The following is an 18145-nucleotide window of genomic DNA, read 5'->3' on the forward strand; positions in this document are numbered from 1 at the left end:
GAGTAAATGCAACCAAACCCTCCCGTGCTGCCATTATTCATTTCTTCCCCACGAATGCAGCTCCGAAGCACTTAGCAGTTCGCTAGCATGGCTTTTGCATCCCTTTAAGAAACACTGTCCCTGTCCTGCTGTGCTCCTCCTCAGGCCACGTTACAGTGTCGGTACAAAGCGTGCTGCTCTCGGAGAGCAAAGTTTTGAGTCATGTAACTGGAGGTCTGAAAATCCGATGTGCTTAAGGAAAAGGGACATCGCTGAGCTATAAATAGGTTTGAAAACACATACATCTACGCCCAGCTTTTTCCACAACAGTGCCTGTGTCAGTGCTGGTTTCCCCTGTTAGTCAGATCACAGAGAAAATCACCACCAGCCACCTCCAAGTGGTATGGGATAGCTCCCTGCTGAATAGCACCCAGGGGAAGGCAACCCCATCACTGGGCTGAAATGTTGGCCGTGGGGAGCTGTCCCTGGTCCTGAATCATAGCATTTCCTTTAGTAACACACAGGAGAACGAACAGGAGTACTTGAGGCACCTTAGAGACTAACAAATTTATTTGAGTGTAAGCTTTCGTGGGCTACAGCCCACTTCATCAGATGCATTGAATGGAACATATATTGAGGCGATACATATACACATACAGAGAGCATGAAAAGGTGGGAGTTGTCTTACCAACTCTGAGAGGCACACAGACTCTCGTAGCCACTCAAGATCTAGGACGACTAGCAGCCTTGCAATTAGCACAGAGCATAACGGGGACCAAAAAGCAATCACGGCGCCTTTAGAGAGGCTCTTGCTAAGCCCAGCTTTGCAGGAGCGTAAAATGATTCACAAGTATTCTATATTTATAAAAAGACTTGTGGCAAGTTACTCACATGCTGAATTTTAAATAGAGGGAGAATAAATCTCCTGGAGAGAGAGAGAGAGAGACAGACAGAGATGGAAAACCCAGAGCAGGGCCCAGCCAGGCACTGCTTAGCCAAGTCTGCCGGAAACACTGTGGTTTCTCTCTTCAATTAGCTAAGGTGATATCAAAACATCCAGCTTCCCCTAGTCCCTGTACAGAGTTAATTATCGTTTCTTCGTACATTCAGAGCAGCAGCCCCGCTTCAAGTCAGAATACTTTCTTAGGCTAATCAAGACTGCCTAGCAACAGCAAGCTGGCTAATGAAGAGTTACTCACTCCTTAGTCCCGACACAATATCACACACTGAGAACAAGAGCCCAGCTGGGGATGGGGGACGGCAACAGGAATTTTTGACAGCGATGCTTAATTTCAGATGAAGGATTTATCAGCTATTAACAGCTGCCTTTTCTCCCCCTTACGCAGACATTACACTGGCTAATATTTCTTTGCAATGCAGGAGTGCAAACTGGGTAGCATACAGTGCAGTCGGGATGGAAAATGAGAGACTGCTTGCGTATTTTATACCGATATCACGTGGCTTTAGCCCTGGCCATACCCCTTTCTATTTTAAACACTCCGTTGAGAGGTGACTGCACACAACCTTTCATGTTCCAGCTGAGATCAGAGCCATATTGCACCATTTTTTCATGCCCCTCGTGATGTTTGGCGCTAACCTTCAAACTCTAGCTTCTGGAGTCAGTGACAAACTTGGTCATCATTTCTAAAAAAAAATTAAGCACATTACTAGCCCTCCTGGCGGCGGAGAAAAGCAAATAAACGTGATCCAAATAAACCCCAACGCAAAAAAAAAACAACCACAAAACCCAACTTTACCTTTTCTAAATGTCATGATTGTTCAGGCCTGGCTCCTGTTTTTTTTAAATGCTTAGGCTTGGCAGTACTGCTACTTGCGAGATGCTGTACGGGTACATAGGCAGAAAAAAGTCCCTCTCCCAGAAAACTTAAAATCTAAAGCCCTGATACTATGACGTGAAACAATGCAGACCACCCACTGAAGTCAGCAGAGGTCTGCCAATGTGGTGCTCTTTGGAGGATCAGGATCTATGCTCACAAGAAAGGCAAAGGGGGAGAAGGGAAGTATTTTTCATCCTGTCTTACAGATGAGGAACTAAAACAGTGTCTAATGGAGCCTCCATTTAAAAAATAAAGACAATTTTTTTAAATGCTGGCACCCACTAAGCAGAGCCTCAAAGAGCAACAGCTGCAAAGCCACCCCCTCCAAAAGACGGTGCTACTGTGCATCAACCACAAACAACAAGAAGAAAGAGGTCCATAAAATATGTAGTATGGGCTAGCTTGGTCCTACTAACTTGGCCAAGTGCAGGGAAGTAGTGGGTGGGTGGAGACAGGGGAAAGATTCATTCCTCTCTCACCAGCCACATTGGAGTTATCACACGGCAATTCACAGCACTTTGGGGAGTTGATGGGAGGAATTTCTCTCCCCCAACCCCCAGCACAAGGGGAGCTTGGGGAGGAATTTCTGAAGAGTGTGTCTGAGTCAGCTGTGTCTTATTCAGGTCTGTGCCTAACGGGACAATTTAGTCCTTAATAAATACTCTGCCACACATGACAAGCTGACCAACTTTTTGACATAAGCATCTTCTGAAGGGCCAGACTACTCTACCCAGTCATCATGAGCTTCAAACCTCAAAAAGGAGATGAGCCAACGTAAGAAGCATCAGCACCAAGTTATGTCAATAGCCCACCATCGCAGACACCGCACAGCGATCATTCCACTGAGACGGTGAGCGAGAGGATCCGGCTGATTTTAAAAAGACAGCTCAGTCCAACCACAACTTTAGAACAGCGCGCACTGACCAGATTTAATCATCTCCACTCCCGGGATCCCACAGGGATCAAAATATCAACTAAACCCTCACCCAGGGGATTAAATGTAGCCAATGACAACTTTATACCATATACATACCATACGGATTTTCAATAACCATCCAGGAAACAGACAAGAATGTGGGGCCCAGCATCAATGTATCCTTACAGAAGTTAGTCACATGGCTTAAAGCAGTGGTTCCCAAACTGGGGTTTGTGAACCCCTGGGGGTTTGCGAAATGTTACAGGGGGTTCTCCGGAAAAAATTCCCTAATGGCGGACAGAGCTGTCCCTAGGGACCCCACCGGGCAGCACGGGGCCAGCAGCACGGAGCCCCTGGACTTCCAAGAGCTGAGCAGATCAAAGCAACCGTATCTATCACACTGAGGAGATTTCAACTTCAAGATTCCTTATAAGAAATGGAAAGGGAGGTGGACATTTTTTGCTGTTTTTAAAATTAAATAGGCAGCTAATATTGTTTTTAAAATGATTATGAAGAACAAGTTTAAGCTTTGTTGTAACGTGTGTTGTTTGCCTGGACTGCTCAAGACCTGAATGCTTGTGTAGGGGGAACTCTTTGAGTTGGCTTCTTAAATACCTTCCTGCTGTGTCACATCTGATGCTCCTTGACAAAACATAGGAGCCTTGTCTTATAACAGGCTTATTCAAAGTGATACAAGCTACAAAAGTGAGATCTTGGAAGAGTGTTGCCGTTTTCATAACGTAATAAAAATACTGTAATGATTAATAATAAATAGTGTGTAATAAGCATGTCACAAAAACAAATTTTATATTTCTAAGATTGCTGCTTTTATAATTCATACTCAGGTAAAGTAGAAAATCCCTGGAAAGATTCATTTTTAAGAGGGGGGTTCGCGAGACTTGACATTTTAGTGAAAGGGGTTCACAGGTTGTTAAGGTTTGGGAACCACTGGCTTAATGCATTACTGGAAGGTGCTCTGATACTGAGGCAGGCATAAAGACTTTAGGTGCGTATCTGGCCACCATTACCACAGTATCTGAGCACCTCAGAATCTTTAATGTATTTATCCTCTCAACACCCCTGGGAGATAGGGCAGTGCTATTATCCCTTGAGGCACTGAGAGAATAAGTGACTTGACCAAGGTCAAATGGGAATAGGCAGCAGGATTAATTAATAGGCAGCAGGTTTAGTTAACAGGCAGCAGGTTTAAAACAAATAAAAAAGTATTTCTTCACACAAGGCACAGTCTACCAGTGGAACTCCTTACCAGAGGAGGTTGTGAAGGCCAAGACCATAACAGGGTTCAACAAGAACTAGGTAAGTTCATGGAGGACAGGTCCATCAATGGCTATTAGCCAGGGTGGTGTCCCTAGCCTCTGTTTGCCAGAAGCTGGGAATGAGTAACAGGGGATGGATAACTTGTTCTGTTCATTCCCTGTGGAGCACCTGGCACGGACCACGGACAGGATACGGGGCTAGACCAGGGCCGCCCAGAGGATTCCGGGGGCCCGGGGTCTTCGGCGGCGGGGGGCCCTGCTTCGGCGGTAAGTCGGCGGCGGGGGGTCCCTCCGTTCCGGGACCCGCTGCCAAAGTGCCCCAAAGACCCACAGCGGGGACCCCCCGCCGTCGAATTACTGCCGAAGCGGGACCTGCCGCCGAAGTGCAGCCCCCACCGCGGGTGGGGCAGGTCTCGGAAGGGAAGGACCCCCCGCTCCCGCCGCCGAATTACCGCCAAAGACCCAGCTGCACTCCAGCGGCGGGTCCCGCTTCAGCAGTAATACGGCCGGGGGTGGGGGGGTGTCCTTCTGTCCCGGAGAGGAAGGACCCCCGGCCAGCGAAGACCGGGAGCGAAGAAGCTCCAGGGGCCCGGGCCCTGCGAGAGTTTTCCGGGGCCTCCGGAGCGTGTGAAGGACCCTGCTCCAGGGGCCCCGAAAAACTCTTGTGGGGGCCCCTGCTGGGCCGGGGCAAATTGCCCCACTCGCCCCCCCATCTGGGCGGCCCTGGGCTAGACAGACCTTTGATACGATCCAGTAGGGCCATTCTTATGAAGCATGTGGCAGAACAGGGATTTGAACTTAGGGAACTAGCCTGGGACTTGGAAAACCCAACAACTGGGCTATCCTTCCTATTAATATAGTATAAGCATATAGTTACTATGGGGAATAATACATGTAACACACACACCGTCTCCCATTCACTCATATCGCTACATCCTAAACAGGGGACACAATGTGTGATAAAGACCCCAAATTAGAGGGATACACCTATTATTCATGCCGGACTTTGTGGGATTCCTTCCTGTCGCTTTCATCACTTAATCATGAATTTGCCATTGCAGAGAATTTCCAACGGAAGTCATTTTCAACAAGAAAAGCAAGAGGACCCTCAATATCAATGTATGAAATGTAGGCCCTCTGTGACTGAAATGAATGAAGTCACTATATGCGAGGGGCAGCTGAGAGCCCATGCACACAGAGCTGCAAAGCTCCCACCATCTCTGTTTACCTAAATCCAATACGAGATTGAAGCCATTTTGTTTACTTAATCTCAGCTGATAAATCCTCACAACGCCTCACAGTGGATTTGACCTGCTGAGTCTACGGCTGGGATTTTTAGTCGTCTTATGGAATTTTGTTGCACAATTTCCACTGAAATCCAATGGAAATTGGGCACTCAACTCCCTTTAGGTGCCTCGAGGGGGAGGAAAAAAAATCAGTCCCATGCTACATCTGCACGTCTGGAAACGTGCACATCTGTTACCTGAAACTGGAGCCAATTTATCCTCGGCACACAATAACCATAGACACCCCAGGAAGCCATGTTTGCAGAGGAGAATCACCCTCTCTCATATGTTAATGGGCAGGCACAAAAGTGAAAGTGGGAATGAGAATCTTGCTTTCCAGACATGAAGCTGGAAGTGAAAAGAAATTGTGATCCTTAGCACTCTGCATTCAAGGTCGGCCATCAATAGTTATTTCTTCAAACAACCCCACGGCTTTTAAAGCCAGCTTCAGCTTCCACTACTTGAACCTCTGCACCACTCTCAATACTTGGTTAGATATTTTTAGCCACAGGACCTGAGTGCCATGAAATCCGAGAGAGGAATTTAGATGGATATTCTCCATAGGCTAGTGAGTATCTCCCACAGCTAAAGCTGATCGTACGTCAAAGAGTATTTAAAGTATCAGTAGAGGGGAGGCAAGGATCTATGGGCAGACATTCCTTTGCAATTTAAATAAGTTTTAATTCCCAGCAAAGTGTGGTCAGTGTAGGGGGGTGCGGGTCTGGGGCAGAGGGTGTATCCAATACTGGTGAATAGTGCCAGATTTTTGCAAGTGTGGGCTGGATATTCAAAAGGGCCCAGAACCCAACAGCACCCATTTTAGCCACCTGAATGAAGGGACTGGAGTTTATCACCCCACAACTCTTCTTCTCAACGGGAGTTGAGCTCTTTTGAGAAGCTATTTATCCACCAGCACAAGTAGTGTAAGTTTCACCCCACCGCCACAGGCATGGACCTCAACCCAAACCCGAAGCAACCACTCTCCAGAGGCGGGAGGGGAGTTTTCTCTCTGCTGAGGGGGCAGGAGTTTTTCCTGGCCCTTGTTATGCACGGGATTAACTACAGCTGTCTCCCCCTCTGCTCAGGTGCCTTTGGGAAGACGGCCATCCATACCCACAGGAGTGAGATGGGCATTCCGCTGAGGAGTTTTCCTGATTATGTTAAACTATTTTTTTTTCTTGTAAACTCTTGCCTTTAAGTCTCAAGAATAGAGGACAAGTTCATGGAGGATATTCCATCAATAACTATTAGCCAAGATGCTCTGGGTGCCCCATAACCTCTAACTGCCAGAAGCTGGGACTGGACGACAGGGGATGGATCACTCCATAACTGCCCTGTTCTGTTCATTCCTTCTGAATTATCTGGCATTGGCCACCGTCAGAGGACAGGATACTGGGCTAGATGGAGCATAGGCCTGACCCAGTATGGCCGTTTTTATGTTCTTGAGGAAGAATCTCCAGTGGGACTAAGCATGTGTCTAAGTGTCTGCCTTCAATCGTGACCAGCTGCACAGATACATCATACTGCACTTGGCTAACACTGCCGTGGAAAGCAAAATGTGCCAAAGAAGATTTGAAACATCCTGTAGCCAAATGGATGGCGTAGGCATCAAAAACCCTACCTGATTTTTACGATTTCTATTCTTGAAAGACCACACCCTTTGGAAAGGCATTTTGGGCGAGACTCTGCCATCCTTACTCATACCGAATAGCACCTCATTCCTCAAACAGTGCCAGTGAAGCCAGTGGGACTACTCAGGGATGAAGGTACTTCTTATTGGGAATATAGGTGGCTGAATCGGACCCTTTGCTGCAGCGGGAGGATCACAGAGGGTGATCCCCCCTCCAAGCTGAACTTTGATACTCCCAAGTGCGTCAAAGTATCTCAACTTTGCTTGCCAATATTGACACCGCTTTGTTGACTAGCACTTTACTCAGCTCGGATAATTGTAGCTATGGTCAGTATCTCTCTCTGGTTTTCGGGAACTAGCTCAACGCCGTTACGTTTGGGTCTGTAACGCAGGAAAGGGAGGCTGACACCCTCGCGTGCACAATTCTGAACGGAAATCTCTCACCTTCCACCACCTCTTGTAAAAAGTTAAGTCCCTTCAAACTGTCAAATGCATCTTGGCTATAACACAGCTAGAATCAACAGTGTTATGACAAGGCTTAATTTGACCCAGAGGAACTCTAAATGAGAAGGTATTAGAATTACTCCGTGGGAGCCTTGATTAGGTTTCACGGGTCCATTTTTAATTACGTACATGTGTGCTGTGTTCATGAGGGACGGTGCAAGATGGCAAAGAGCAGTCAAAGGTGGTAATTAAAGTGTTGTCACCCAGCCCAGGCTACCTATTCATTAAGTTAGTCAGTTTTGCCGGGAGAATCGATGTTAGCAATGCAAAGAGGAATGAGTCTTCTGAAGGAGGAACTTTAGATGGAGAAATCAATGCACCCTTCCAATTAGAGAGCTCTGTGACCTGAAGCATGTGGCTTGACGCATACTATTGTGTGTCACCTTTAGATGTGGACAACTGCGTTACATATACAAAAGGCCAAGAGTGACATTTTCAAAGCTGCCCAGGAGATTTGAACACCCTGGAAATGGATGGAAAATGGACAGCCAAATCTCACAGGTGCAAAAATATCACCCAGGACAAAGCTGTACGAGTCCTGGTTATTAGTACAGATACAACTCCCTAGCTATCCCAATCTCCCAAATCCAGAGGGTCATTTTTCAAGGCACCTACTAAACTCTCTTCACAGGCTACTTCTAAGAAAGCTAGGCTGCTTACAAACAATATTTAGCCCACATCTAGCATTTTTGTACTCTCAAAGCGCTGAACAAGCAGGCCGTCTTCATAGCAGTCGTATGAAGGGGAGGTGGCTATCCCGATTTTAATGATGGAGAAACTAGCACACATAGGTTAAATGACTTGTCCAAGAATTATTTCCTGTTCCCAGACCTCTGCTCAGCCCACTAACCCACACTGCCGCCCCCAGGAATGCTCTGATTATTGGGGGCCTCACTGTGCTAGGCACAGTACAAACGTATAGCGAAGAGATCACCGCTGCCACCAAGAGTTTACAGTCTAAATAGACAACTCAGACAAAGGATGGGGGGATAGCGGAAAGAGAGAGAGAAGTGACTTGCGGCGGGAATAGAATGAAGATTTTTCTTGTCCAACCCCAGAGCCCCATGCACTGGACCACGCCACCTCTCAGATGCCGGGATATGTGATCATTGTCCTGAGAACGTAAAAGGAGCTAAATGTGAGGTAGCTGGGTGGAGGAAGGGGCTGAATTCTGAATTTCCTAACTTCTGTAACTTTCAGATCTCTGCTTTCGCAATGCAACAGTGGTGCACTTACACCCAGCAGGGAACAAACATTGATTTTATAAGGAAACTAAGACAGACAGACAACCGGTTAGCTGCGCCGGTTTGCAAATGGATCATTTACCACATAAGGCGATGATGTGACTGCTGTCTTCATGCACAAATTTCCTGGTGACGGCTTCTTCCATTATCTGTTTTACCTGAAAGAAAAGACAAAGCATATTGATAGGGAGACTTTACAAGTCGGTTCCATCAGCTCTGTGGAAGGAGAGTCCGAGGCAGATAATTTCCCCTTTTGCTCCCCTCCAAATTCAGACCTTTACATTTACTTGAATTGTTTGTGCTTTTGTTACTCCAGTCATCACTCAAGGATTCATTTCTATGCCCCAGTACAACTGAAATGCCCTGAAATGCGCCACCCCGGCTACACAGCAGCAGCAAGCAGCAGGGTAGGAGGCAGGACAGACTAAGAAGCCAGGTGCGGTCCTGCAGAGGTGTTGTGGATGTAACCAACTTTAAACTATGGAATATGGTTCCTCAGTGGTATCACTGCACTGCAGAACTAAACACTATCTTCAGCCTGGCTCCTTAGGTTAGTGAATGACAGGAACGCAGGCCAATGAGCAGCTTCTTACTACACCATCACGCTACATGAAGACATCGGCTAGCAGCATATTTGTATTAGATACAACGGTGGCTGCTTCCGTGGCTTGCTGGCAGTCAGAAGACCATTAGCAGTGACTGGGACACTGAGGGTTAACAACCCCACACTGATCTCTTGTGCTCCTGCTCCTCACCAGAACACAGAAGAAGGATGGCCCCGTGGCTAGGACTAGCCTTGGCGTCGGGAACCCAGGTTAAGCTCCCTGCTTGGCCACAGCTTGACAACTCACTGAGGGGACAGGTCTACGCTGCACTCAGAAGTGTGACTGCAGCATACCCGACCCAGCTAGCTCCAAGAACAATAGCAGCAATGCCACGGCAGCACGGGCTAGCCGCTCACTTGAGTACATACCCAGGGTCCCGGGCTTCATTGTTATTGGCGTGAGCTAGATTAAATCCAGGGTGGGTACGTCTACACATGCTCTGGTCACACTTCCGACAGTGGGACGGACCAACCCGTCGCCTCAGATTCAGAGTCACATCCGCTCACATGAGTGACAGAAACAAAGTTTGGCCGCTGCAGGAGTGAAATGCAGCCAGCACAGCTCAGCAAGCGAGCTGGATTCCACTCCCTCTTGTGTTTACTAAGCTCCAGGCACGGACACCTGTGCAAACCCACCAAAAGCAGGTGTTGCCGAGAGCTCCATCTGCAAACAATGAAGTAGCAGAGGTGCAACTGAGAGCAGTGTTTGGCCTCTGGAGCCTTTATTACAACAGACAACGAATGAGAAGAAAAGGACTCAGCTTGACTCTCAGATCCCAGGTTGAGTTAGCAGGGCTGTGAAGTTAGAAGAGACTTTTTTTTTTTTTTTTAAATAATCACATTCCTTAGGGAAGCCACAGAGAGATCAACACGGGACTCGTGATTCTGTTTGTACCGATCCTCGTTGAAGAGGAGAAACACACTTTAAAGTGTCCAGTGGGTCCATCGGAAGGTAAAGTCCTTAATGCAAGATTCAATGTACTGCACAAACCCTTTGGAATGATGCATGCATTTGCCTTCCTGTGCATAGCTACTTCAGTCCATTCAATGAGATAATTCTACCCTTGTTTCTCTCCACTGGGCGCATTCTGCTGTTTTTCAAACCCACAGACTCTCCCAGTGCTATAATGAGACAAGCGTCCTCAGAGAGGTTTCTAGTGACCTTTCAAGCGAATTAAGCAGAGAGAAAAACCCAAGATCAGGCTGATTGCAAATGGCTTATGGTGAGGGTGCAAGGCAGTGACATTTCGTAGCAGACAAATGCTTCCTGACACCGGATCTCTTTGCAGGTGGGTTGAATCGACAGAAGCAAGTCTATTTTCAAGGGAGGCCTGCAGGGTTTTAACTGTGCCGCTCCCACAGATTCAGAGAAAAAAAACAGGTGCTGCAAAGCAAACACCCACACACGCTGCTTTGAAATTCTTTCCCCCAGATCTGTTAAAAACAGATTCAGGAGAAGATTTCGTTCTAAATGCAGGGAGTCTGAAATAAAGTGATCAAGCAGGGTAACATTTGTTCATGGCTACATACAGACATAAAATCTTATGTTTATACATAAAGGGAGGCAGCATGGCCTAGTGGATAGAGCACTAGACTGGGACTAAGGAGACCTGGGTTCTATTCCCATTAGCCTGCTGGGTGAGCTTGGGCAAGTCCCTCCCCATGCCTCAGTTTCCCCCTCTGCAGAGAAGTCCCTCCTTTGTAAAGTGCTTTGAGGTCTACGCATGGAAAGCCCTGTAGGAGAGCTAAGTATTGCTACAGACTGACGAAAGGTAAACACTTGGAATGGAAAACTTGTTCACGTGTTGCTATAGTGCCGTGTAGTCTTATTGTAGCACCGAGGGGCTGGCACTGAAACCAAGGCCCCTTTGTGCTGTGGAAACACAGAGTAGCTGACAGTCCCTGCCCCCAAGACCTGCCAGTCTCCGCAGAGAAGACGAACGGTGGAAGAAAGCATGAGCATCATCTCCAGTTTAGAGAAGAGAAACTGAGGCTCCCGGTGATGCAGCGATTGTCTCGAGGCGATGCAGGGAGTCTGCCACAGAATTCAACCCAGATCTCCCGAGTCCCAGTCTAATGCATTAACCACAGCACCATCCTTTTTCAGTGTAAACAGCCATGGGAGAGTTAAATGGGCAAGACCACCTCCCCTCAGCGCCTTTAATATTATACCCTGGTCGCCTTTTATTTATGTATTTCTACTACTTTACACATACTTATGCTTCTATCCCCATGTGAACAATTTCTCCCCTTAACAGCCAGGCAGCAGCCCATAATTTCCTCTTAAGTACATCTCACTTCACTTCTAGGAGGTGCAATCACCTTCCACGTATTCAAAGAGTCATAAAACCACTTAACTGCCATTATTGCTCGGCGGCGGAAAGGGATGAAATGGTTTAATGATAGGCCTTCACGTCTGCCGGAACATATGTTAGCTCGCTTAAATGCCAGTAATAAAAAGAGGAAGATGTCAGGTCAGAAAAACCTGATGTCACCAGGGATCGAACACCTGGAATTTTAGATCCAAGGAAGAGGTGCTGTTCCGCTCAGCATCCTGGCCACCAACTCAAACTCCTCTTTGTTTTCGGAGTCTGCAAAAAACTCAGCTTTTGCTGTTTGCGTGATCCTGTCCCCTCCCTTTCTCACCGTATCTCAAAGCCATACATAATTCCATAGGAATTCCATATTCTTGGAACTCCAGGTCAGCCAAGCCTCCTCCATTTCCCAGATTGGGGCAAGGACTGGCTCTTTGTTATGACTTTGTACAGCACCTAGCACAATGAGGTTCTGGTCCCTGACTGGGGCTACTAAATGCTACCACAATACCACCGATAAACAACATGCTATGGGAAGCCCGTACAGCGGCGCTGTTACTTCTACAACAGAAGTTTGTTTCCAGCACTGCAAAACTTTCCAGCAACTAAGCGACGCAGAGAACACAACATGCTCCTGTCCTCCCCTCTGTGAGTGAGGAATAATCTGTTAACCATGGCAGGAGAGGGGCAGCCATTAACACAGCTCAAGGTCCAGCTTTGGAGGGAAAAAGATCGCTCCTGGGTCAAGCAAAAAATTAAACTCGGCTTTGGTGTGCGGCTTGTTCCTGGCGGAATGTTAGACGAATTTTACAACTGATTAAATTGACCTTCTGCCTGGAGGAGCCGGGTTCTACCAGGAAAGAAACATTTTGCCCGCACTAGGGTAGGGGTATGTTGGGGGGGGGGAAGGTTTGAGAGGAGGAAGAGAAATGCAGGTCAGCTAGATATTGGGAGGTTCCTGAGCGCTGGGCTTATAAAATGCAGAGGTGATGTAGCATATACCAGAGGATTAGAATCTATAGATTTATCATCCTTGTTAGCTGTATTGCAGTAGTGCCAAGGAGTCCCAGCCACGGACCCAGACTCCATTGTGCTAGGGACGGTAAAACTACAGACCAAAAAGACGGCCCCAACCCCAGACGACGGACAAGCTACGAAGCACTTTCCTTAATCCAGCATGCGTTTTGGAGAGCGTAATCTCTTTGGAGCAAGGACGTTGTTCTGGGTTTATAGCGCCAACCCATGTGCTCAGCACAAAGACAAAAATAATCCCAAATCCAATAGGATCGGAGCAGGTTTAAAATAAATAAAAGGAAGTTCTTCTTCACACAGCGCACAACATGTGGAACTCCTTGCCTGAGGAGGTTGTGAAGGCTAGGACTATAACAGCGTTGAAAAGAGAACTGGATAAATTCATGGTGGTTAAGTCCGTAAATGGCTATTAGCCAGGACAGGTAAGGAATGGTGTCCCTAGCCTCTGTTTGTCCTAAAACGGATCGGGGATTAATGCGAGGGAGAAAGGACTCTTGATCGATTTCCTTAGAGTTCTTATGGGTGCAGCACCCTGCATGAATTACCAGTAGATAAGCCTGGATTTGCCCAGCTGACTCTCTCAAACATTTTTGAAGCCATGTGTTCAGTAATCCGCATTGTGTCATTGTTTGTAGCACAGCAGTACCTGCTCCTAGGGATCAATCATAGACCAGGGCTCTTATAATCTAGAACTTATATCACCCTAGGCAGAAAACAGTTTCAGAGGAATATTTAACCCAGGTTTTATATAATAACCCCAAGCTCGAGCTGGCAGCAGCGGCGGACCCCAGGGTCTCCAGAGCTAAAAGCATGCGCCCTGGCTGATTATACTACAGGCGTAACTCCGTTCGCTGGCGCAACCCGCACTATTCCAGGGTGGTTCTCTGTCCCCACCGTAGTGGCTGGTCCATGTAAAGTGATTTAAGAGTCTTCAAGCAAATGGACCGAGCCCTTTAGCTCAAGCAACTGAGGCAGGCAATCCCGGGTTGAAGCCCTGAAGACAATTCCGATTGTAAGCTCTTTGGAGCAGGGACCATCATTTTGCTCTGTGTTCATACAGCGCTTAGTGCCACAGGGACCTGGTCCATGATGAGGGCTCTCAGGCACTACAGAACTAGTCACCACCTCCTATCCACAGGCATTGTTAGACTGTCAGCTATAGTAGGCGTTTATCTTCTTTTGTGGACAAGCCCCTCCGGGGCAACCAGGACCCAGGTTGTGCCAGTGCAGATTCCGCTTTCTGGATCTTTAAGTGAATTTTTTGTATCCCCAATTCTCTGCCATTGCATTTCCTTCAAAAGGAGAGTTTCAGTGGCAATGGAAAACCAAAGAACACAGCTGATTGTATGTGATCAGATGTGGCTGTGAAGATGAAAAGGGTCCTGTAAGTGCAACCGACTTTCAGGATGATGACGGGGGTATATTTTTGCATGATCGCTCAAAACAATAAAAACTCCCTTACAAAAGGTCCCCAGAGGCAGGCCCTGCCGCTCTGAAGATTCCCCCAGGAGATGTAACAGCCAGAAACAATTAGTATTAGATGCTGAATATAAAGGAGATTGCTACATTTTGGTTTCCCAGCAACCCCTCGCTTAGGAAACAGAGTAGCGAAGGTTTTCATTTCAACCCCTGGTTAGCTTTACAATGATAGATCGGATCATAAAATGTATTGAGCTGCATTCTTCAGTCTCCCCGCTCTGAAAGTGATAGCCACAGAGGCCGAGTCATGGTTTTAGGAGATGAGCAAGAGCCAGGGAAGATGGCGAAATCAAGTCACCTTCTATTATGTTAAATACTGTAGGGAAGAGACGGCATTAGATGGAGAGAGGACTCATCAGAGCAAGTGTCAATACACCTCAAGGTGGACAAGAAAAAAGGGGGAAGAACAGAATGAATCAGGGAGTTTTAAGAGAGGAGGGACTCCAGATCCTCTAGTGGGAGAAGGGAACAGTAGGAATTTGATTATTTGAATGGCTGTCGCATGCAGAGGTCCCAATCAGCGGACAGTGCCAAGCTCTGCATGCACTGAAAAGCCTTCGCCTCCGCCCTAAAGAGCTTTCAATACCAAAGGGGCGGGGAGAGGTGCCCCTCCCTCGGCCTGGCCCTAGCATGGACCTGCCACGGCCGGGGAGAGGTGCCCCTCCCTCGGCCTGGCCCTAGCATGGACCTGCCACTGCCGGGGGAGAGGTGCCCCTCCCTCAGCCCGGCCCAGCCCGAGTTGCTGCGGTGAGAGAGGGCTGGGGGCAGTCCTCTCTCTCCACCACAGCCCCAGGGCAGCCTGCATCCCAAACCCCTCATCCCTGGCCCCACCCCAGAGCCTGCACACACCCCAGAGCCCGAATCCCTGGCCTACAGCATCGGGCTGAGCAGCAGGCGATTTGGGTTTGATTCCTGGCACGACGACAGATGCCCTGGGGGTATGTCTACAGTGCATTATAAACCCAGGTCTGTGGGACCCAGGACAGTGGTCTGGGGCTTGAGCTGGGTCCGCACTGCAAAATGACAGGGCTTGGACCAGTCACAGCAGGACTTGGGCTCTGACCCACCTCCGCAGCAGGGGCCTAGAAGCCTGGTCCTGAGTGCTGGCCGAGTCGGGTCAGATCGATGTACGTGGGGACAGAAGCGGGAGCTTGGACTCAAAGTGAGTCAGAGTGTGCAGTGCAGATATATCCTGTGTGACCCTGAGCAGGTCACGTCATCTCAGTGCCTCCTCTGTAAAACAGGGATAATGCTTTAACCTCACCACAGTAACGTTTGTTAGCGCTGACGGACTCCGGTGATGACAGCAGAAAGGGACCAGGCACCGGCAATGACAGCTTTGGCTTCCTGTGACTGCTACTGACTCAGAGGGTCACTGCAGGCAGATCATTCCAAGGCTGAGCACCCACAACAGCAGCTAAATCAAGGGGAGCTGAGGCACTCAGTCCTCGTGCCTCCATTTCCCCATTCACAAAATGGGAATGTTACTTCCTGTTACAGGGGGGTAGCATGGCTCAGCAAACAGAGTCCAGGACTAGAAGTCAGGAGACCTGGGTTCCCCTTCCACGTCTGCCACTGACTTGCAGTTCGCCCTTGGGCAAGTCACCTAAACTCTTTATGCATAAGTTTCACCAGCTAGTAGATAATGAGGATGCTTATAACTTTCCTGCTTGAGTATAGGACTTTGTAATCCGGGGGTGAAAAATATTACACAGATGCTCTGTAACAGGAATATTAGCACTCACCTCTGAACAGGGAGTTTAGATCCCTGGATGAAATGTGTGTGTGAGTGCCCTGTAAAATTATTATGATACATCATTGCTCTAATCCACCCCACTATCTAACCCTCTGTCTAGCTCTGTATCCTACTTCCTGCAGTGGCCAGGTTCTTCAGAGGTAAGTGAACACTCAACACAGGTCTAAAGAATGGTTTTAAAGAAGCGTTTACTAAACCAGCCCTGGGTTTTGCTTTTAAATCCAACAACAAAACAACTCTGGAAAAAACTTGCAACCAAGGTAGCCATCCCAGCCCCTGCTAGTGCACAAGATCCAGACTAAGAGTGAAACTGACCAATGAGGCGCTATCTGACGGACCTTTAAAACTGCTAAGCGTAGACATTCCTTGACTTCTAAGGGCTGGACTCCGCATGCACGTTCACACGTGAGTGCACGAGCGGTCTCGCTGGCACGACTAACTGTTTGCAGGATCAGGGCCGACATTAGGGGAAGTCAGACATAGCTAACCTGCCGCTTTGTCTCCCAGAAACAGAAGTCTGGATTTTTAACCCTCTGCACCATGTTCTATGCTGTTTTCTCTCCCCCTTTTAATCCCTTCCTCTTTTCGTCCTGCCTTCGGGTCTCTCCCACTCAGCATTAGTGCCTATCCCGACTGATACGCCACGGCAGCGGGTGCTGCTTTGGGCCAAAGTCTGTGACCCAGTACGATGCCCACTGAGGACAACCAGACCACCCAGGTGCTCTAAGTTTGGCATGTGCTTCAGTATCTTGCTGAGTGAAAGCTGACAAGAGCTCACCCGGTCCCTTCTGCGACCCGGCCAGTGGGTTGTTTTTATACCGACTCCACCCAATGTTTGTAGTCAGGTCCCACTGGCTTCAGGTCGGGTTGCAAGGGTCTGGATCAGGGCCTTACTTAGATAATTACTTAGCACTGTCGGCAGCCCTATAAACAGGCCTGGTGCCAGTAGGGTGCCATGCACCCCGCACGTGTGGTTGTATCACTAAGACTGACTATTAACACAGCGTACGACAAAGTTACTCGTCTTGTTTCCCGCAGCTGTGACAAGTGTGCTTCTAAGAGCAATGCCGCAGAAATTCCACTCACACTAGGCGAGTTATAAGCAGGCTAGTGCTCGGCTCAGAGGCCTCCGAAGATCGCTGAGGTGCTGCAAGCAATGGGCTTGCTGATTCAGTAGGGGACACTCCCCCTATACATCACACCAGGGTGGAGGGGTATCACAGTCCGCAGCAGCGTTGGGGGTGCTTGAGACAACACCTAGACCTGGGGTTCTGGTCACTTGCTGTTGTCTAAAATCCACAGCATTTTTCTTTCAAGAAGAGGCATCCTGGCCAGGTTCAGCTGGGTAATTACTGAATACTCCATCAGTTTCAGTTGGACCAATTCTTCATTTCCTCTGCGCAAGAGCAGCGTGGCACTGCTGCGGGATATTAAACAGAACCCATGGTTCATCCTAGAAGCAGCTGCATTTCAGTGGCAGGAAAAACAATTCCAGTTGCTAAAGTGTTCTGGGATCTTTCAGAATGAAAGCTGCTAAGGTTATCCTGCTTATATTCGTTTCCCAGCTAGAACGAGAGCTTTGTTCGAGTACAGTAATGGCAAAAGCACCATTTCAGTAAGCAGGAAATAAAGAGCTGGAAAAAGCCTGCTTTATGAGCCTACTTGTCACAATAGATTTTCCTGCAGAGAGAGATGTTTGAAACACAGACATATAGCCAGCCTCGGCATGAAGCCCAGCTGAGTCAAATCTTCAAAACATATTACTTATCTCGCTCTCTCTATTAGAGTCAACAAAATAAATTCTTTACCAGTGGAAACACCCGTGAAAAAAAGCAAATACATTATTAAGCATTTCCAAAGGCTTCAACTGAAAAGTTTTTTGGGAAATAAAATATAAATATATATATTTCAAGCCACGTGGTGCAAATTCTAACCAACTTATTCCTGGAAAGAGAACTGAATTTCAATAAAGTCAGTATAAGCAGTGAAAAAATATTATAAAATTAGAAGATCATTAAAGATTGAGGTGCTTTGGAAATAATGCGCCATGGGAAACGGACACTGCTTTAAGGAGCGAGTGAAGGGAAGCAGCCTTTGAGAACGCCCCCATGGAGATGGGTAACCACATTATTTAAGACTGGAGAGGAGAATACAAGAGCAACGTGTGATGTAACAGTCAGGCATTAGCAGCGATACTGCAAGCTGCATGAAGTGAGGCTGCGAGGTTGGAAATCCTGCATCTGTACCGTTGTTGAAAGGCAGCACAATCTAGTGGAAAGAGCACT

The 18145-nt window shown here is 47.8% G+C and overlaps 1 protein-coding gene across 4 annotated transcripts in view; it reads right to left on the minus strand.

Moving 5' to 3' along the window:
- Positions 1-18145, minus strand: part of SGSM2 (small G protein signaling modulator 2) — a 122021-nt gene that overhangs the window by 92488 nt on the left and 11388 nt on the right. For 3 of the 4 annotated variants that reach the window (XM_039507319.1, XM_039507318.1, XM_039507316.1), the window contains exon 2: positions 8757-8832. In XM_039507319.1, the coding sequence (XP_039363253.1) occupies positions 8757-8832 (76 nt within the window). Of the gene's footprint in view, positions 1-8756; positions 8833-15171; positions 15302-18145 lie in introns of those variants that run through there. The other variant, XM_039507317.1, reaches the window with a different exon arrangement.

The sequence above is a fragment of the Mauremys reevesii genome, linkage group 20 (genome assembly GCF_016161935.1).
Source record: "Mauremys reevesii isolate NIE-2019 linkage group 20, ASM1616193v1, whole genome shotgun sequence".
In the NCBI taxonomy this organism is placed as follows: domain Eukaryota; kingdom Metazoa; phylum Chordata; order Testudines; family Geoemydidae; genus Mauremys; species Mauremys reevesii.